The sequence below is a fragment of the Lactuca virosa genome, chromosome 1 (genome assembly GCF_052849685.1).
Source record: "Lactuca virosa cultivar CGN04683 chromosome 1, Lactuca_virosa_CGN04683_v6, whole genome shotgun sequence".
NCBI lineage: Eukaryota > Viridiplantae > Streptophyta > Magnoliopsida > Asterales > Asteraceae > Lactuca > Lactuca virosa.
The window spans coordinates 14,284,980-14,307,636 of record NC_136426.1 but is presented as its reverse complement, the minus strand read 5'-3'; the positions used below and the strand labels follow the sequence as shown (position 1 = coordinate 14,307,636).

The 22,657-nt window shown below is 35.6% G+C and overlaps 2 protein-coding genes across 2 annotated transcripts; one reads left to right on the top strand and one right to left on the bottom strand.

Annotated features, from left to right (window-relative positions):
- The first annotated feature begins 232 nt into the window (after positions 1-232).
- LOC145103825 (uncharacterized) lies at positions 233-7,957 on the top strand. The gene is made up of 7 exons (XM_079041089.1): positions 233-291; positions 536-884; positions 987-1,475; positions 1,580-1,729; positions 5,923-6,084; positions 6,181-6,617; positions 7,249-7,957. The coding sequence occupies exons 2-7, from the start codon at positions 548-550 to the stop codon at positions 7,885-7,887; spliced, it is 2,214 nt and encodes a 737-aa protein (XP_078897215.1). The 5' UTR covers positions 233-291; positions 536-547; the 3' UTR covers positions 7,888-7,957.
- Positions 7,958-8,491: 534 nt separating this feature from the next.
- LOC145103818 (egg cell-secreted protein 1.2-like) lies at positions 8,492-8,905 on the bottom strand. Its single transcript, XM_079041077.1, has one exon. It carries the CDS (start codon positions 8,898-8,900, stop codon positions 8,505-8,507), a length of 396 nt encoding a protein of 131 aa, XP_078897203.1. The 5' UTR covers positions 8,901-8,905; the 3' UTR covers positions 8,492-8,504.
- Positions 8,906-22,657: the final 13,752 nt, after the last annotated feature.

The window sequence follows — 22,657 nt, the reverse complement described above, 5'->3', positions numbered from 1 at the left end:
CCAAAAAAAATTGTATACCACAGCGACCATTTTTGAAATTCTGTCTTTATTTTAAGTGTGTTTCATGTGTTGGCCAAGACATAAAATAAATAAAATACGAAAAGAATATTTAGGCTTGCTGAGATTTGAAATTTAGTACCAATCCTAGTATACTACCATAAGAATCACTTGGGACGAGGTTAAAGTGATGTCCTTTTGTGTGCATGAATTCCTTTCGCAGTTCCGTATATATAAAATGATTTCGTTCCTATAATTCTTGACAAAATGAACGTTCAAGAAACTAGAAACTAGGTAGGTTTTGATTATGCTTTTCTTTACTGTAGTCTCTTCGTTGTAATATAATTGCATGTCAATACTATCGTTCATATGCGCCTGCTATTTTCTTCTAGCTAGTGAACACAGCACATATGCAAACTTTCTTCTAGCTAGTGCACATAACACATATGAAAACTTTAATGTGACATAACTTTCTTTTTAATTCAATTTTCCAGTTACACTAATATTTCATGTCTTGCTGTACAACTTCTAAAAGCAGGAAAGGCAAGCTATGGCTATGATTGGGATTGTACCTGAAGAACTAAAAGAAGAAAACTATGAGTTCTGGAAGGTATGCGTAAAGAGTTATCTAGTTGGTCAAGGTCTGTGGGCTGTTGTCTCGAGAGAAGCTACATCCGCCGAAGAGGCTACACCAGAATGGCAAAAGAAGAACGCTCAGGCTTTACATGCTATTCAACTAGCCTGTGGATCACGTGCCTACTCCAAGTACAAGAAGAACACACATGTCTCCGCTAAATTTGCTTGGGATCACTTGGCCGAGATGCGTCCTAGCGCATTACACGATACTGAAGTTACACCTGATCATGGTCTCCCTGGTGAAATACCTGGTATATTTGTTAATTTATCAAATTTTTTGCAGTAAATTAACTTAATAACCTAACGTTGCATTATTATATATATAAAGAAAGTATGGAAATGATATATCATAGGGGTTAATGAGCACTTTCGACATGAAAAGCTATACAATGCTGTGGAAGATGGTGATATCGAACTAGTGAAGGAGATCTTTAAGAACGACCCGGATGCTGGTAGAGCAATCGTAACTCTTCACAGAGATACAGCTCTCCATGTTGCAATCCTCTCCGGAAATATTAAGATTGCACTTGAATTGGTGAAGCAGATGACCCCAGAAGACCTGGAAATTGCTAATGAGTTTGGTGCCACTCCTCTCTCTCTTACAGCTATAACGGAAAGTACAAAATTGGCTAAGGCCATGGTGCAAAAGAATCGTATGTTGGTTACAATAAAAAAAGGAAATACTGATGAAAGCTCACTTCCTGTGATTGTGGCTTCAATGTATGGTAGAAAGAAAATGGTTCACTATCTCTACTCCAGGACTCCAAAGGAGCTGTTTGACCCGACAAGAGGCATGGAAGGTGTGCTGCTTCTGAATAATTTGATCACCGCAGATTTATTTGGTGAGTGAGTTTAATCTTTCATGCATAGATAATTTTTTCACATGGAGAAAATAATATAACCTTGTTTCAGAAATATGTGGGTACTTATATTCTTAATGCTGCAGATATTGCTTCCATGCTACTAAATAGGTTCCCACAGCTAGGCGTCACCCCTGATCACCATGGCAATTACGCTCTTCATAAATTGTCTCACAAGCCTTCCGCGTTTGCAAGTGGAAGCGAATTTCCTTTCTGGAAACATTGGATTTATCGATGTGAGCAATCGTACTTTCTTTCATTTAAATTTCATGATTTTGAGATAAGCTCAAATTAATAAGGAGTAACATCTTTTAGGATTTTAGGGGAGAATATATATTATCGAATATATGAAATCGTAATAAATAAATGATCAAAGCACTGTGATCTTACAATGACATAAACATAAGCCTTCAAGGTTTTTACATACATTCTCTTTTATAGCGTGAATCTAAACGTGACATGTATTTTAAAATTGATAGCTCTTCGATCCATTCAAAACTAATTATGGGCCTATATACGGCGGTTCGTCCCACCCATCTAAGTCAATCTTGTTCTTTTGGCTCCCAAATTTATGGTTAATTTTCATATTAAATTATTCCTTGTTAGACTCACTGTTTTGCAAATCTACTCTACTCTTAAAACTACTTTTAAATTCATCTATGTCATTGACGAGACTTAAACCATCAACCTTAATAAGGGAAAGCAATACCTGATACAACTGGACTAGAAGCTGTTAAGTCACTTCGAGGTTAGGTTTCTTTTTTTCTTTTTTGATTTGCTCCACAACACTAACAATATCCTTGATCTTGAGTGAAACACGTTAATATAACAAACCTTAAATTGAATGCATCCATGGTTGGAAATGAATTTCCATGCACCAACAAACCGTTCATTTTGATGGGGTTAAATGTGAATTTCGGGCTTTAAGAATGAAACTCTCTTACTCGGCTGTCTAGGACTATTTGCATCTAAAGTTAGAAAATTTCTAATTGAAATGTTGGAACTCTTTCGATTTTAAGACGTTTTCATTTTTAAAGGCCAAAACTCATATTTAACCCTCTCAAAACGATGAAGGATTTTTTAGTGCATGGAAATCCCTTTCCAACCATTGATACACTCAATTTAAAGTTTTTTACCTTAAATTGTTTTCATTTTTAAAGGCCAATACTCATATTTAACCCTATCAAAACGATGAAGGGTTTGTTGGTGCATGGAAATTCCTTTCCAACCATTGATACACTCAATTTAAACTTTGGTACCTCTAACTGTCTCATTCAAGTTTAAGAATATTACTTAGGGTTAGTGATGTGGAGCATATTGAAAGAGTCATATATGTAATCGGAGAAAGACAAAAGTGACATAAAGAGACCTATAACCTCAAAATGACTTAAATCTTCTATCCATTCAAAATTATGGGGCTTATATATGGCGGTTTGCCCCACACATCAAAGTCAATTTTTTGCTCTGAATTTTGAATTTTCTGAATCTAAATTCCTCCATATGCAACTAAATATCCCTACAAATTCTACAATATAATCATCCTCTAAGTCCTTGAAACCATTCATTTTCCACCATATCAATGATTGTATTTCAAAAGATCTTACATGCTTCCTTGGAAGTGGTTGCACTAGCAACCTTATGAAATATTGCACATTAAGACATTAATAGATGAGTACAACACGTTGATCATCTTTTGTTCTTGCTTATGTAATAGTTCACGTATGGTGGGCAACACTCGTCATCTTATTTCTAACACATTTGCTAATTAATGGAGTTATTTAGAAGATATTAATTTGCCATTTTCATTTAATTGTATCGTGAGCTTTCAAAATTAGAACAAAACATAGGCTTAGGGATTTTATCTTTTGGATTAACGAATAGCCAATTATTGGACAACGGACTAAACCGTATGTAAATTGACCCATTCACCACAGAGGCCTTGTAGGGTCACCCACCTCAAACATGTTAGATTTTAGGGATTCATAAATAACAATAAATACAAAGTTTGATAGATTCAAGGATCGTGTTTTCAAACACTTTTCGAAATCTGTAATTTGTCCCTTTTGCATGGGGTACACGAATTCAAAAGTGGGACAATCCAAGAATGAACCAATCTGAATTACATGTCTAATCCGGACTGTGAAACACAGAATACCTTGTTTGATATGTTCTTGAAAGATAGAACAAATCAAATAAATAGATTTCGAATATATGAGATTTTCGAACCCTCTTCCTAGAACATTCATATCTTATTTATACATGAAGGAAAAGTGGTTAAAATCGGCTAAGCCAATATTGGCGCCAAAATATGGTGGTTATTGGAACCACCGTCGGGGCTTTGCCCATTGAACACTGCTAGGGGCACTGCCCCTTGGAACTTGTACCCAGGGGCACTGCCCCCGTATCCCGAGCTCATATTAATTAATCCGAGTGTGCACATCGCACCTCCAACCTCGGTGAATGAAATAGAACTCAACATATCTTAATATTAATAACAGTTACATTAAAACATGTTGATAACACTAAAACCACCAATAAAACACACCCTCAAAGACACCCCGATCGGTAGTTCAAAAGAATTAATGGAATTAGGCCTAGATAACATGTGTAAGTGTTTATTACGAAATCAAATGGGCCAAATTAAGTTTATCGTCCAATAGTTACAATTACATGTCACACCGATAATTGATGGCTTGTTTTAATTAGTAAAGACTAGGTGTCTTAAATATAAAATAATTTCAAAGGATTTAAGTTAAACTTAAAAGATTACAATTAAATCCATGGGCCTATAACCAAATTCTTTGTATACTAAAGAGAGATTGTTTGGATAAATTAGCTTATACCTTATTAGCTTATTGCGGTGGGAATAAGCAGTTTTTGCAAAAGTGTTTGTGGTAGGAATAAGTAATAAGCAATAAGCAAGGGGGAAATGCTTATTAAAATCGGTTTATTTAGCTTATTTTTATCATAATAAACTGATTTTTAAGGATTTCAATCAAAACAATAAGCACCCTCTTTTTTTCTATCCAAACACCCTTTAAAAGAAATAAACTTAACCACATAGCCCACAATTATTTATATTATATGAAAATTAGCTTTATGCATAAAAGAATTCTAATTAAAGTTAATAGTTTACATAAAGTATAAATATCAAATAATCACAACTTAAAATATTACAGTTCAGTTATGAGCCTATAACCAAGTTCTTTGGGTAATAAAGAGACTAAAAGACAAACTCAACCAGCTAGCCCTCAATTATTTTTATTATATGAAAATTAGCTTTATGCATAAATGAATTATAGTTAAGTTTAATAAATTAAGAGTAAATTACAAGAATGGTCCCTATGGTTTAGGGTAGTTTGCGCGTTTGGTCCCTAACTTATTTTTTTAACTCGGAAGGTCCCTACTGTTTGTTTTTGTTACACGCTTGGTCCCTGTCTTACCTAAAAAAACTATTTTGCCATTGATTTTTTAAAATATTTAAATAAACACACCCCAACCCCCCATCACCTTACTTTACCTATCCCACAATTTTTTCATATTTAAATAATAGTTTTTTTAGGTAAGACAGGGACCAATCGTGTAACAAAAACAAACAGTAGGGACCAAGCTCGTAACAAAAACAAACAGTAGGGACCAAGCTCGTAACAAAAACAAACAGTAGAGACTTTCCGAGTTAAAAAAATAAGTTAGGGACCAAGCGTGCAAATTACCCAAACCATAGGGACCATTCGTGTAATTTACTCTAAATTAAAGACATAAAGTAGCTAGGTGTTTGAACCTGGACCATCAATTAGAAAAGACACAACCCAACCATATAAGCCACAACTAATTCGTATACATGTCAATTATATAATCCATTTGAGTTAAATTTAAAACAAGGTTGGGTCTTGAACACGAAAGTTTCAAATAACTAACATTTGTCTGATGGTTAATGTGGAACTAATTCACTTGCTAGAGACTTTTACCTCTTAGATTATAGGTTGCGAGTTCTAGTTTGGCAATTAGTAAATTTTACTAACTTGATGATACTAACTTCTAACTTCTAACTTCTAACTTGATGATACTAACTTCTAACTTCTAACTTGATGATACTAACTTCTAACTTGATGATACTAACTTCTAACAACTAACCGCCTTATTAAAATAAAATAAAACTAGGTATATATTTGTACTTATATGTCCAAATTGAGGCCCAAATCCATCACTCGCTTGTGGGTTGGCCTGCATGATAAGAAGTTGGTAATGAATAATGATGAAGCAAGTAAACTCCTCAGCTGCATTTTCAAGGAAATAAGAGGCATGATTAGCTTCTTTTATGAAAAATAGAATATTCATCCACTTAAAACCTGTTTGTGTTCATTAAGTTTAATGATATATGTATCATTTGAAAATCAAAGGTTTAATTACTCCTGACTAATCTAAACAGGTGTGCGTATACATTCTCCATGGGATGTTCAGACCCAAAAAAGTGACACTTCAAATGGCTCAGAACATGAAATAGACATCGATCAATCCAGTACTGAAGAAGAACTTATCAGCCATCCTACCTTACTACATCAACTAGGATGGTTTTTGCTACGATCTTTCGGTATGTAATGCTTGAATTCACACATTCTTCTTTTCATGAACCTTTCCATGAAAGAAAGATTCCATTTGAACATTCATCTTTATATTTTACTTTCAGTACCAGATATCAAGCATTTGCATGAAAAAAAGTTGGTAAATGATGAAGCAAGTAAACTCCTCAGCTGCATTTTTAAGGAAATGAGGGACATGAGTCGCTCACAACTTGAAAAGATGGAAATCGATAAGGCCTTGCATGGTGCAATTAAGCATGGAATCGTTGAGTTTGTGGTGGAGCTGCTAAAATACAATCCGGAGTTCATATGGAGGAAAGACAAAAGAGGAAGGTCAATTTTTTCACATGCAATCATTCTTCGCCAAGAAAAGATCTTCAGCCTTTTTTATAGTTTAGGGACAAGGAAAAGCATCGTAGCTAGTAGACATGATATATTCCACAACAATTTTCTACATCTTGCAGCAAAGCTCTCTCCTCCGGCTCAACTTGAGCGTGTTTCGGGAGCTGCCTTACAAATGCAAAGGGAACTGCAATGGTATAAGGTATGCTATGTTTAGAAGGCCGCAAATAACTATCTATTTTTCAAGTTCTTTTAGGTTTTTATGTTTGAAAAACTAAAACATTGTTTATAAGCTAACTTTTTAGAAAGTACTCAAACTAATATTTCAACCGGCGGCGAACACAGAAAGAAATGTAATGGGTTGCACAATTTTTTAAGGGTTGTGTTACTAGAAAAAAAAACTCATTTTCGAAGGCAATTTCCGTCCAAAATCCTTTACTAAAATGGTTTCACCGACATAGTTACACTAAGTTTACACTTATTAGGACTTTGTGGCGATTTTCCAATGAATTTCTATGGATTTGTGACGAATTTTGATGAATTTACACTAAATTTTGCACTTGACAGTAAAATTTGAGGGGTTGTCTGTGCCACCCCGGGACACATACTATGTCCGGCCCTCCGACCCTGATTTCAACAAGCTTATTGAGTTTTTTTAGAATTCTTTCAAATATATTTTATTAATTATAAAAAATCCTCAATGTCTTTTATATTATTTTACATATTTCAGCTTTGACAATGATTATTTTTTATGGGCTAAAGTTTCGGTTAGTCAATCAAACAAAACCCCTAACCTACTAGAATTATTATATTCAATTTAACCATTATTTTAGGAGGTGGAAAGCTTAGTACAACCGAAATACAAAGATCAATTGAATGAAAACAATTGGAAGCCTAGCACATTATTCACTGAAGAACACAAGGATCTAGCAAAAGAAGGCGAAAAATGGATGAAGAATACTGCAGGGTCAAGTATGATTGTAGGAACTCTTATTGCTGCGGTCATGTTTACAACAGCCTTCACCATACCTGGTGGCACCAACGATAGATCTGGTCTACCCATCATGTTATACACTGACAGAAACACGTTCATGATCTTTATGATATCAAATGGACTATCTCTCTTCGCATCATCCACCTCAGTGTTGATGTTCTTAGGAATTCTCACTGCAAGATATGCAGAGAACGACTTCCTTATGTCTTTACCCACCAAATTGATCTTTGGAATTGCATGCCTTTTCTTCTCGATAGTTACCATGATGGTTTCTTTTGCAGCTGCTATGTATCTAATGCTCCATAAGACTTTAGAATGGGTCTCCATACCTCTTATTATTTTCTCTACTTTGCCTGTACTTCTCTTCTCAGCCCTTCAGTTTCCGCTCCTATTGGAAATGGTTTTTCGTACATATGGGTCTACAATTTTTGAGAAACATAAGAAATTTGCCACCTCTACCATGAAGTCTCTCCGTTAGCTTCGTTATGTAATGTCACGTTGAGTTTTACGATGGTGTGTTTTCTCGTCTGAGTGTGAGTTTTTGTTATTGCGGTTTTGTTCATTGTAATCTCAAGTTGACTTATTGAATAAAAGAATTGTTTTTAACAGTTTTAATTTAAGAACATAGGGCCAATATACTCACATAACAAGAACATATCCAACAAGAAAAGTAACTACAAACTAATCAATACATATGTTCAAAAAAGCAACAACAGATTTATCATATTCAATAAGCATTACAAATTTTTGTAAACTCAGAAGCCGAAATTGAATTGCCAATGGACAGAAGCCTAACATGAATTTGCAATGTTATTATGTTAATATATACACAATGTTAATTAACAAAAACGAACCAAACTTGATTGCAATTTTGATTAAATTTCATTGTCATCCAAACATCGACAGTCCACTTGGTGGTAATTTGACTTACTAAATTTAAAATAATCAAGAATAGATGATGAACAACATCACAATAACAAGTATGTAAGAAGCACTTAGGTTTAACATAAACAGAAACTTTATTCATAATTCAAGACTCACGTCACCTGGAGTTTTATTTTAAACATTATTAAAGCGCATATATATTACATCATCTCATACATGTAGACCTTCAAGCATAATAGGTTGTGGCAGAGGCGAGCCACCACAATAACCTTTAAGAATATCACCTTCTTCAGACGTGAAGCCAAGAGAAGTAAGCATTGAAGGCCAGCACCCATAAGTGATGACACGAATGGCTCTGCAACACTCCATTGTCAAGTAGCTGTCTCCGTTAAGAAAGAAAAGTATGATTTCATTTGTGCAGGATTTCAACTCTAGTAACGCATTCCAACAGTCCATTAACCCTCCATCCTTTTCTCCCTGAAGTCTTTCGACCAGACCTTCGCCAGGCTTGATCACATGCATTTTCAGAGCTGTTGAACCAACTTCGGTAGTAACAAGGCATGATAGTAGAAGTAGTGTGATAAGAAGAACCCTTATAGCAGACATGATCAGATGAGATTAGGAATTTACTTTGAATTTCAGGGCTTTGTTGAGGGGTTATATATAAGGAACTACGTTTGACACTATGCGGTGCAAATGTAGAGGTGCTTATGGAATAAATAATCATTTAATATTAAATGCATTGAATAAATACTTAATTATGAAAAAAAAAAAAAAAAAAAAAACTGATGGATGATTTAATGTTAGAAACCCAAAAGATCGACTATACTAATTACTATTATGAAATTTTTAGCTTACATCTCAACAATTAATTTCAGAATTTATCATCACATTTTAACCTTTCGAAACATATACATATAAACTTTTAAAAGGTATGGATGAACGATGTCATGTAAGCATGAGATACTGATCATCAATGTCAGTGCAAAACTTTCTTTTGATATAAATATAACAAATTTAGTTATTTTAGTTATCTTACAGATGTGACTTACAAAAAATTAGGATATGTGTTTGCGCCCCACAAGTAGCACACCGGTTCAAACATATTTGGGACGCAAATAAATAAAAATGCCCTTTATTTTTCAAGTTAAATTTAAAAGAAAAATATATTACTCAGACAAAAAAAAATATTGTTATTATAAAAAAAGATTCATGTCGGAAATGAATTCTTAGGAAATTAAATGTAGTTTGGATAGAAAAATAAATTACGAATAATGTGTATCGAACACATGCGAGTCTGGGATAGAAGACGAATGGAAACAGAAAAGTTATGATTTATTCAACCTCTGACTAATTTTTTATAAATGAAAAGAAAGTTTAAAGGGAAATCTACGGAATAGTCTCAAACTTTTGCCCCAGTTTATGATTTAGTCCTAAATTAATTTTCGTTTATAAAAAATGACAGGTTACCGACTATGACACTTAGTTTAGCCCTTCGAACCTGTAACCCTTCTATTAGCCGGTTGCTTGCCCCAACTGATTCGTCCTTATTACCCTCCATTAACCTCCCCATCACCCACTCCTCTGTAAAAACTCTTTCTTACCCTTCATCGAAGCAAAACCCTACCTCGGAAGAATTAAAGGTAAGAAAATCCATGTGGTCCTCTAGTATCTTGTTTCCCTTATAATATTCTGATTAATTTTTGTTTTGTAGTGATAATGGAGACAGTAGATGACTTGGATACCATTGACATGGAATTGGATGAGTTTTTCAAAAAGAAACAAAGAAGTCAATGAAAAGATAGTTCCTAAACACTCTCATAGACAAAACGCTTGACGAGTGCACCATACCTAAGATAAATCTAAATGATTTTGAAGGAATATCAGAAGATGAAGCACCACAGGAGAAGTTGAGTGAGAGTGAGGGTGACAAAAAAGACAAATTGTAGCTTTAGTACTCAACCCATGATCCAAAGCAGTGTTGCAAAACTCGGCCTACTCGGCCGAGTACTCGGCCGATTACTCGGAATCGGCCCTCCACCGAGGCGAGTAATGTGAACTCGGCAAAAAAAACTCGGGTTAAGTCAAACTCTGTCAAAAATCGGTCAACATCTCTCTAACTCGGTATTACTCGGTCTTACTCGGGCCTACTCGGTCAAACTCGGCCAACTCGGTCAAAATCGGTCAAACTCGGTCAAAGGGTCAAAATTGTCATAAAAAGATAAAAAAAATCAAGAATTTCAAGATTAATATGTATAATGCACTTAATGATTTATTATTTAACACACACATATGGTTATTACTACATATATATCTTAAATTTCCAGTAATTATTTATGAAGTAAGACAATTCTGTGTATTTCAGTTTTTATGTATTCATATATATTTAATTTTGTTATATATTTCAATCAAATTATGATTTTAACTTATGATTTTGACGTATATAATTTTCCTAAAAATATTTCTACATGAATTACCGAATCCGAGTACTCCCCGAGTACTCCCGAGTACTCGCTACTCCCCAGTCGGCCGAGCAGGTACCAAGTAGCGAGTTCTACAACCTTGATCCGAATGTGAAATTGAACAATATGAAGCCAGTTCGCGGGGAGAGATATGAATCACCACACCAGCTAAAGGTTTGTTTGACAAATTACTATATAAGTAGAGGTTATACAATTAGGTTTAAGAAATGTGATAGCGTCCTTGAAAATTTTCAATGTCTCGTTGTGGTAAGGGCCTCATGGATGTGCACTGAAAGATCATTCCCAAAAAAATAGTTGAGCAACATACCTGTGTTAGGAATTTCTGTAGTGCTAATCTTATGGATCCCACATGGATAGCTAGGAAGTTTCTGAAGGCAATGGTTAGGAAACCAAATCAGAAATGTAAGGAAATGTAAGGAAATGTAAGCTATTATTCAAAGCAGGTTCCATTGCAAGGTTTCATGCTTAAAATGTTATAGCGCAAAGTGTAAGGAAATTTCAATAATAGATGAAAAGTTGAGTGATCACTATGCAAAAGTATGGGATTATGGACATGAGTTAATGAGATCCAATCTAAGGAGTACAATTCAAATATGTGTCACTGTAAACCTTGATAACACTACTACTTTCCATAGAATGTATACATGTTTTAAGGCTATCAAAAAAGGATGGAAAGTTGGTTGTCGAAGAGTTATTGGGCTTGATGGAAGTTTTTTGAAGGACAATATAAAGGTGAGATGCTAACTACAATAGGGAGGGATGCAAATAACCATGTGTATCCCATTGCTTGGGTTGTAGTTGAAATTGAGAACAAGCCTAGCTGGAAGTGGTTCTTGGAACTATTACATGATGATCTAGAATTACAAGGAGGCTTGGATTTGTGTGTTATTTCTGATCAACACGAGGTAATGTTTTCTATTATCTTTAGTTGTCATTTCATTTATACATGTATCAAATAGTTACTAATGAAATGTTTTAATATAATTGATAGGGTCTTTTGGAAGGTGTAAAAGTTGTACTGCCACATGTGGAGCACAGACAATGTGCAAGACATGTGTATGCAAATTTCAGAAAGGTCTTTAGTGATATAGAGTTCAAGAATATGTTTTGGACAGTTGCCAAGTCAACTGTTGAGGGAGACTTCAAACTGAATATGGAGAAGATCAAAGAAGTCAATCCTACGGCTTATGATCATTTGATGGCAAGGGAGCCTAAATCTTGGTGCAGGGCATTTTTTAAAGGTGGAATGGCCTGTGAGGTTGTTGAATGGAATGGCAGAGTGTTTTAATGCCATCATACTTGATGCCTGAAAGAAGCCTTTGTTGGCCATGCTTGAGGAGATTAGACGATATGTGATGGAAAGGTTCTATAACTTGAAGCAATATGCACGTAAATGGGTGAATGATGTATGTCCAGGATCTATTAAGAAAATGGATGAGTTTGGTATTGATATCAACTTATCAAGTAAGTATCATAAAATTGGTATTACAATTATCAATATGTATACTAACTAAAATTGTTATTGTGTTTGTAGGAGTTGATATGTTCATCCAAGTGGTTGGAATGCTTATGAAGTGAGAAATGGCTTCCACTCATATGGAGTGAACTTAGAGGGGATGTATTGTCCATGCATACTTTGGGAATTGTCTGGGATACATGTATCCATGCCCAAGCAACCATAATTTACACACAACAAGATCTAGCTAGCTTCATCGGCACATGGTTTAGTAAGGACAAGTTTTTTGCTACTGATGAGACTAACATCCTTCTTGTTAGTGGCAGTAATATGTGGGAACCAACACCTTACACTAAACCACTACCACTTGTTGAAAGAAGGATGTCAGGAAGGCCTTATATGAAAAGGAAAAGGCATATTTTTGAGCATGAAGACAAGTTCTCCCCAGTCTCCTCTAAGGGCAGAACTGTACAATGTCGGAATTGTATGCAATGGGGGCACAATAAATTATGTTGCAAGAATGCCTCAGTCAAACCTACACCAAAGCGTAAGAAGAAAATTGGAAGGCCAAGGTTGAATCTAGAATTGACCAATTGCACAAGAGGTGGGAGAGGATCAAAAAAGGGTAGTAGAGGTGGTGGAAGAAGGTCTACTAGTGTTTATGAAGGTGAAAGTTCTGCGAAATTCAAAAAAGAACATGGGGTTGAGAGTCAATTTGTCACCCAAACAACACCTAATGTTGAGAGTGAATTTGTCCCACAAAAAAATATTGAGATTGATGTTGAAGAAACACAGGAGGACAATAATGAAGATGAAGTTGAGGATGATGAACAACACCTATTGTTGATAGTGAAGATATTCCACAAAAAAAATATTGAGGTTGATGTTGAAGGTGATGGTCTTGATATGGCTGATATGGATCAAATACTGCATGATTTGAGTTACCTTAGATAGTCAAAATATAGTGAAGTAGAGATCCTTTTGTGTCTTAATATCACCCAATCACAACTTAAAGAATTTTATGTTTTGCTTCACCAATCCAAAAAAGTTACAAAGGTATATCTTTTAACATTGAGAGTGAAATTTATTTTTCAATAACATAACTAACTTGTATTTTTTTCCCATGCAAGGATGTGCCTTTGGAGAGTGAACATGTACCATAAACATAGGAGGACAATGATGAAAACAAGGAGGAGAGTAACTGTGAAGATGGAGTTGAAGAAACACAGGAAGACAATGATGAAGATGGAGTTGAGGATGATGAAGAGGGAGTTGACGATACTCAAGTTTTAGGGTTAGAACTCAAGTTAGGGTTAGAACAAGAAAACTTTCTGAAAGGATCATTGAAAACATGTTGAAGAAAATTGTGGTGGACAAGAAAGGAATAGGAATGGCTCCAGAAAAAACTCTTACTTTGGATTAGATTGGTTAGGATTTAAGCAATTATATGGGCTATTTGGGCAAATTTGTTAGGAAGTCCTTTTTGGTAAATTTGTTAATATGTTCTTTCTTTTGTAAACAATATACAATATGGTTGCATTGTTAACACTTTGGCCAATTTCGGTAGGTTTTGTTGATGTATAAGTTACATCCATTTTGGTCATTATGTTATGTTGAAAAACATCCTTCATTTGCTCACATCATACACTTCCAATTGTATATTGCTCAAACAGTAGGTATCCAAAAAGACATTTTTCATTCCATAACATACAACTTACATCAAACTATCATTTAAGTAATCCAGATTACATACATTGCCAAAAGTTTTACAACAACCTAAAACTACTTCAACATAGTCCACACGATCACCAACAAACAAACAAACAAAAAAAAAAAAAAAAAAAAAAAACCCAAACTTCCATTTTGCACATTCACCTTGTATAGGAACCTCTTGAATTCTATTGTTGTGAAAATCCATAGCTTCTTCCACAAAATCATTGTGTACTTGAATTCCGTTGTTATGAAAATCCATCAACATGTTTATGTACCAGTTGTTTGGTAATGGGGGGTCGGCCCAAGAAAAATACTTGCAATCTTTTTACTCATCTTGTTATATAGGAAATAAAACCTAATTGGAAGATAGTTGATATGTAATTAAAGAGGATTAAGGGATACTTACCCAAAAATTAGGGCAGCCGATGAACCTCCTGTCAGGGTTTGTTGGCCTCCATGATGTCCACTTACCAACGGGGTCTTCACAAAAGCATGTTGCCCTTAATGCTTGCCTTCGTGATCGGATATTGCTACTGCTTCCCATTGAGCTTGAAGATACCATTTTTTCTAGAGTTTTGCTTCGATGGAGGGTAAGAAAGGGTTTTTACAGAGGGGTGGGTGAGGGGGAGGTTAATGGATGGTAATAAGGATGAGTCAGCTGGGGTAACCGGATAATAGAAGGAATACCGATTTGAAGGTCTAAACGGAGTGTAATAGTCGATAACTTGTCCTTTTTCATAAACAAAAATTAATTTAGGACTAAGTCATAAAATGGGGCAAAAGTTTGGGACTTTTCCACAGATTTCCCAAAGTTTAAATGGGAAAAAGTACCAATGTATAGTTTAGGGAAAATTTAAATGAGGCATATATAGGATTCAAATTTCTTTTTTTTACAAATAAAAAGAAGAACAATTTACTAAAATCGTCCCTGTGCTTTTCATAAATTTCGCATTTGGTCCCTATCTTTTGTTTTGCTCTTAAACCGTCCTTATAGTTTGTTTTTATTAAGTTTTTTATCCTTTGTAGACATAAAAAGACTATATTTCCCTTTATATATTTTTTTCAATTTTTCATGTAACACCCTATTTCGAATTGTTTCATAATTCGGGTCTGTAACCCAAAGATCAACTACCATAAGGCTTCAGGCCTTGGGGAAGAGGGGTTTGGACCTGTTATGATAGGTCTTCGAGCTTAACACCATTGGTGGATCGTATCGTCTGGTTAAGCCTAAGAATCACAGCAAAGAAAGAACTGACATTAGTCGTCGTCTGGGAAGGGTCCCGGAACGAGACTCCAATGATCTAATCAGTAAGTGTATAGGAGAATTAAAGTTTTGTATTAGATGGAGAGAAGGCGATCCTTTCTTCTGGAGAATAAGGGTCTCTTTTATACTTGGCGTCGAGGGAGGATGTCCCCAACAATACCTTTTGTCTTGATTTGATTGTTAGGACGTGGAGGTGTCGTATTGGTGTTTCGTCAACCACTAGTGGTTATCCGCTATTGGTGCAGAGTTACTGAGAAGCGGCGCTCTGAGCGCTCCACTTATCGTTCTAGGGAGAAATCTGGTACTATTTTGTCTTGTTATAGACCTTAGTGTTAGGAAGTCGGGGCCTAAGACGAGACCGCAAGGGCGAAGGCCCAAACCTAACACCTACATTGGGTAACGACTGTTAACTAGGTCATCCAATGGATAATCATCCTTTTATCTTTGGTGTATTCTCAGAGGGATACGTTAACAAGTACCTTAGACTAGTAGAAGTCAGTGTTAGCCTTGGGTGGCTGGGTTGTTCTATCTTAGATCAAGACACGTGTTCGGTGAGGATGGCTTGATCGTCTACTGATGTGACGTAATCGGTTGCACAGACAGTTTCATCATTGTGATCATTAGAATATTCCACCTCTTATTTAAAGTTTTCCCTATCAGGAACGGTTTCCTTTTCTTTGCTCCACTGCTCTTCAATTGTCCCTTCTTTTTTCTTTGTCTCCTTTCTCTTTCGTCTTGCATTTTTTAGTGGTAAGCAATGGCGACAGTATCACTGAGATCGAACCTACAACAAAAGAGTTTAAGTCCCTATAGGCCCAATTTGGGTTTCTTCCTGAGCACGGGGTGCAATATCCTCGAAGGGGAGCACACATTTCCTGGCCGCCTGAATGGAAAGTTGGAGTCCCAATCCCAATCTTCGAGGTGGGTCTCTGGCTATCGACGACTGAAATTTTCGATGAGATCATGCATCAGTATGGCTTCTTTGTTGACGATCTGACCCCTAAATCTGTCAACTAGATTGTTAGTTTCGAAATGGCTTGCAGGGCTTTAGGCGTGCTCCCTCAATTCTAGGCTTTCAAGTACTTCTCAAACTCCTATACTCAATATGGCGTGCATGTGCTCTCTCAACGGTGGGGCATCTATGCATTCATCATAAACCATAAGGCCCCCAGGAAGAACTGCCATGACAAATGGTTGTGGGTGAACTGCAACTTGGTCGGCTTTGGCTATCCTCGCAGGACCGCTTTTGTAACATCCCAAAATACAGGTAAATTTTTTTTTTAAATTCATTCAAAACATACGATATTCATATCCAAATAGTCAAAAGTGTATCATGGTAACATATTATCAGAATATAAAATCCCAAAATCTCGAAATACGAAAATCATAGGGTGATGTGGTGCGATCAGGTCGGGCCCTTCCCCTTCGAACTGGAAGTACCTGAAACATAAAAAATGAAAACTGTAAGCACAAAGCTTAGTGAGTTCCCTAAAATATATCATACCATACAACCATACAACCAAGCATATGTGGGTGCTTGCCCTCCCCTACGGTCTACTTCAACGGGATACTATCAAATAGATCTGGGTACTTGCAATCCCTTTCAGTCTATTTAAACCAGATACTTGATGGGTTTTGAGCATAACATCAATCCTATGGTGTTCATGTAACCCTAATTGCTTGGATCTAGTTTTTCTACTTTGAACATGCAATAAACTTCCAAGACTTATAAACCCTAAAGGAACACTTAGCCACGTTTTTGGGGCATAGGGGTCCTATATATACATGTAGGCTATTAGGGTTTGCAACTAGGAAACCCTAATCTGGCTGCTTAGGCCCTAAGCAGCCCATGGACTCCTTTAACATATCCCTTGGACGAATTCCTTATGGGCTTCCCATAGAATTCGTCCAACCTATATATTATTAGGTGATCCATAGCCCAATTGTAATTATCTTATAATTACAACTCCAGTCCCCTAAGTTTAATTAATCTCTTTTAGTCACAAAATTAATTCTTAATTAATTCTTGACTAATATTAATTAAACAATATGATTTCTCCTTTAATATATTATTCTTATAATATATTAATAAATCATAATTAAACCTTTCTCTCCTTAATTCATCCTATATATTGCTATGGTGAAGGCAACCCAAAAGGACCATGCTCATAATCGGGTCAAGTACATACCAAAATAGTTATGGACTTAGACACTAATCCAACAGTCTCTCACTTGGATAAGTCTAATAACTATTTTGTATAACTTCAGAACCTGATCAGCAATCGTAGCTTTCAAAAGCCGCTGTCAACTCTGATCTTATCAGATACGCGTGTCCTTTAGATAAGGGATTATATATTCCTCCATTCTACAAGATATCGTATAGACATGAGACATGAATTTCAATCATTCTCTCTATACTGTTTCCCGACTTCCGATTTATGACGACTGACAATAGACTACAATTGAACACATCAACTTAGTCCCGGCTTGGCCAAGCGCTTAGGGTCATCACTAAATCATCGAGGGGCCCACAGATATCGCTTTTATCCCACTTTGGGTAAAAGAAATGGATAAACTTCGACTCAAATGCTTGCTTGCACCTACTAATCGAATCACACACAACAATAAGTTTTATAACACCAAGTTACTAGTGCGTTTACTTATCATCAATGTGCAACCGATCAGCAAGTAACAACTCACACGTCTTGGTTTCAAGAATATACAATATTATCGTCTCACTAATCACCCGTGATAAATCCATGAAGTGATTCAAGTGAGCGTGGGTTTAATCCAATACTCTAATCTTATCAAAGCACTCACGAACTCTGCAGCAAACTTGTGCTATGTCTAAACACTTTAGACAATCTACAGACAGATTCATGACAGTCTTCCTTCATACCTACTTCCAAAGTATGACCGACTGTGGAGGTTCGAATAACCCAGTTATTCTGGAAGTCAAAACACGCAAAGTGAAACGCAATAATAATATTAATCCTATATGGCCCCAAAACTTTTGAGCGTAAATAAAAAACACTTTTATTTAAACACCATATTGATTACTCATTATTCATTGCTTACTGTTTCAGAAAATCAACTTATTACTCGAATTATAACCACAATTGTCCCATGCTCCAAGCATGCACACTTTGGTTTCATATGGTCCATACTTTGTGAAATAGATCACTTGAAAAACTTCTCCAGTGAAACTCATTTCACAATCCCCAATCCTTATTATTAGTATAAGAATACCAAATTCTTGCCACTTTTAGAATATGTCAGATTCTAACATTTTATGCAACAATCCTTTCGTAAAGTCGTAGCACAAAAGTCATCAAGACTTGGCCAATGAAATCACAAAGTACTCTATCGGAAATTGTTACAAGACAATTCCATAGACGTGAAGTCTCACATTCAAAGTACATTCCTTTGAACATCCTTCTTGCATAAAAGTTTCAAATCTAGACATATTTCTTAATATCCAACTCCCATTAATGGAAACATTTCCATATTTGCCATATGACAACTCATTCTTAATAGAATCTTATCTATTCATAATAATGTCAATATAGTCCATCCAGTACGATACTTCCAACTACTCACAAGCGACAAATCCTCAGTGAACCTCAGATCGTCCTTTGATAGTTGTTTAATTATTTTAGTCAAAACCGATTCTAGTCCCTTTTTCCCTCTTTATGCCCTAGGCATTTGGAAAATTTTAGAACGGTCAAATATTATAGCATATGCAATCGATCCTATACCCGAAGCGTATTGGACACGATGCATAATGTCTCACATAAAGACGTGATACTTTATCATCCTTCTGCCATAATATTTTATGTGCCATGTTCCCACAATTTGAACTATGAAGAGGGATGTCGTAATCATAATCAAATTTTGAGAATGCACTATGTATCTTTGACTAAATTTATTAACATTTCTTGATCTAAGCTTTAGAATTTTGAAACGAAGTATAATATTCTCTCCCTTAATTATAGCAAAACAACTTTTCAACCCTTGCAACTTTGCAAAGTGATTCTTTGTTTTCTATAATTAATATTGCTAACTTGCAATACTTACCATAATAATCATGCTCCCACTAACATGATGATTATTTTCTTACCAGCATAACACTTATGCTCCCACTAGCTTTGACATGTATTCAGAAAACAATTGAACTTCCAGAAAAACAATGCTTATTGAATTCCTTAAGTTCATATTTCTAATACCTAATGCTTTGATAAGCCTTTATCTAAGCTTTTTAAGCTCATACACCTTAGATAGCTCACATGTGTGTCTAAACAATTCAGAATTTATATTACTAAGTCCCAAATGTTCAGACTAATTGCCAAATCTCACAATTCGAACTATGAAGAGGGATGCCGTAATCATAATCGAATTTGAGAATACAATTTTCACAATTGCAATCTTCTTAAAATCTCTCTTAGTGAAAGCATTTCCTTACAATCATTTTCATGAAGGAGGGAAACCTCATGACACTTAGATTTTAAAGTGTATGTGTTCCTATCCATGTGAATTTGCCAAAACAAGTTTGCGACAAATCCAAACTCATATGGACCGAACGTGCTCAATCTCGATTTCTTGCCTCATGGTAACATGAATGCCCACCATGTCTTCCAAGCAACTCACCCTTTCATATCAATGTACTTTACATTGATCAAGGTGCTTTGTCTTTATGCATTCAAATGAGAACTTATAGAACTCACATGCATATTAACTCAATTGGAATGACACAGAAAAAGAGTATGTCATCCACGATAGGCTTTAAACCTCAAGTCGTGTGCTAGTGATGATCAACTAGGTTTAACTCTTGATTTGTTCTTGAAACCTTTCAAGACCATTAAGACTCCCACTGACTCCTTGACATATAAGATTCTTTTGTCAAGAAACATTCCTTGACAAAACAAATATTCAAGAGTTAGTGTAGTTTTTATCAAGACTATCACTTCACATAATTGGTTCTAGTTGGTCTTTGTCTTATCCAAGACATCACAACTTACCAATCTCAAATGTGCAGGAATAAGAAGACTTTTTCCAATTCCACATTTGTTGAGTGTTATAAACCTACTAAAGACTTGTCACTCAATTCACAATCTTGGAATATAACTCTAAGACTTGATATTGGAACGAAGTATGATTGACTTCTTGATTTTAACCATTTCTACAATTCTCGATTCCTCTTCTTAGACATACAAATGCACTAAGACTCACTTGGAGGATCAATTGAGATATGGTTCTTAATCATTAAGACTTATCATAAAACACAATAAAAGGTACTCTCCTTCTTCTTAAAATAGAGAAACTTTTATCTTTCTGCCTACTTGATTCTTCTTATTCGTTCTGCTATTGATTGAAACTCTTTTAATCAACTCAAAATTATACTTAATCTTATAAGTATAACCATATTTACTAAACTTTAGTAAATCATGACGAATATTTTTATCACTCTTGTGATGGACTTGATCAATGCATAACCTAGTGTACTTGATCTCCTAGTCCTTCTCTTGACACTTTATCAAAAAAATAGTCTAATTTCCAAATATGAAGTTTCTCATTCATCACGCAACCAAGTTGTATGATTCCAAGTTTCTGTCCAATTGAAACTTGTGCGATGAGAATCTTCCTTTATTTGGCAAATTCTCGACATTTTCACAAATAACATAATTAAGAATCAAATCCATTATTGCTAATAGTAGAAATATTCAAACATCAATTTTTCATACATGCCACTGCAAGGATAAATAAATAAGACAAAATCAAAATTTATATTATTGCGGAAAAATTTGTCCTTACAATGCAATTCAACTGAAAAACTATGCTATTACATATTTCTTATCAATTTATCCTAACTCTAGAGTAGCAGGTCAAAAATCTGATCCTCGAGTCTATGCGATCGAAATCCATTTCTTCATGATCAGATTCAGCACGCTTCTTCCTTAAGCTTCCTCTATTTTCTTCGATCCTGCAAAAACATCAAAATGTAATCTTATCACATCATGTATTAAGAATCAAAAAATAGGAACTTATAGAGTTAGTCAATAGATTTTACCTGAAGTAGAGTCATACGTCTTGACTCTCCCATCTCTTAGATCCCTCAGGTAAACAGGGCAGCTTCGTCTCCAATGTCCCTTCTCTTGGCAGTAGAAGCAGATGGACTCTTTTGGAATGGCACAAGGAACTATCTCATAATTTACCTTTTCTGGATTTTCAATGTCACCATTTTCAATGTCCATTGAAGTTTGGGAGTTTGATTTGCCAGACAAATTTGCTTGATCAGCACGCCAAATCATTTCTGATTCAGCAGCTATAAGAAAATAGGTCAAATCAATGAGGGTCACGTCATGGTCCATCATATAGTACTCTCTTACGAACTCATTATATGATTCAGGAAGTGACTGAAGAACCCAGTCAACAGCCAACATTTCTGAGATATCGACACCCATCATCCTTAACCTATCAATGTGTGACTTCATCTCTAAGATGTGTGCACACACAGGTCTCCCATCTTCGTGTTTACTTGCCAAAAGGGCTTGAGTGAGCTTGAACTTTTCAAGCCTTTGAACTTGTGGGTTAGGAAGAATAATTGGAGGAGGTGGAGGAAGTGAAGCATGACTCTCATTTCCTTGATCGTATCGTGGAACGTCATCTTCATTTGGAAAGCTTGTTCCAAGGGACTTGGGAAGACCATTGTAAGATTTAGACATCTACAAAACGGGAGAAAATTCAAGTTAGTTGATAAGAATCCTTGATGTAACACCCAAATGAAACATCAAGGCTAGGATCCAACACAATACTCTACAACCTAGAAGAGGGATGTCGTAATCTAGTTGCAGAATATTTGAAGGTAGGTAAATGACGATTTACCAATTCCCACCATGAAAAATAAAAATGAAGTTTAAGTTTTAAATGAATTGAAACTCCTAGATCTTTTGAGATTCATTGAACTTTTCAATGGCATGTTTAATCTCGATTATGCCCTTCTATTTGTGACTGGGATGCCGAGGATCACAAATAAGGTGTGAATAACCATACGAATCTACGTGATGCACTCAATGATACTATCGCCTAATCAATGTGTCGGTTAACCACACACGCTCCATTGATCTATGATAAACATCGAGCCACCCTTCACTACCAATGTCAACCCCAAATTAGTGTGTCGGTTAACCACGCACGCTCCACTAACGTTTGGCATGGGTGTGAAGTGTAATTCCATGGATTAGCATACAATTTCACATTTTTTTAAAGTAACTATGATTTGGGAATTTATAAAAGCATTTTGTTACTTTGTACTTCATTATACTTATAATGGAAGGTTTCGTCCTATCCTACCCGTTCGGCTAACGACCCTCCACTAGTCAAGAGTGCGGTGGGTAAGAGTGGATACCCATTCAATCGCCATTTTATAGGCAATTTCCTTAAACACCCC

Bases quoted from the DNA above. Each gene is read 5' to 3' on its own strand.
- LOC145103825 (XM_079041089.1), top strand. From the start codon at position 548: ATGGCTATGATTGGGATTGTACCTGAAGAACTAAAAGAAGAAAACTAT. The intron at 1,476-1,579 runs GTGAGTGAGTTT...TTAATGCTGCAG, and splicing joins GATCACCGCAGATTTATTTG to ATATTGCTTCCATGCTACTA. The intron at 6,618-7,248 runs GTATGCTATGTT...CCATTATTTTAG, and splicing joins GGGAACTGCAATGGTATAAG to GAGGTGGAAAGCTTAGTACA.
- LOC145103818 (XM_079041077.1), bottom strand. From the start codon at position 8,900: ATGTCTGCTATAAGGGTTCTTCTTATCACACTACTTCTACTATCATGC.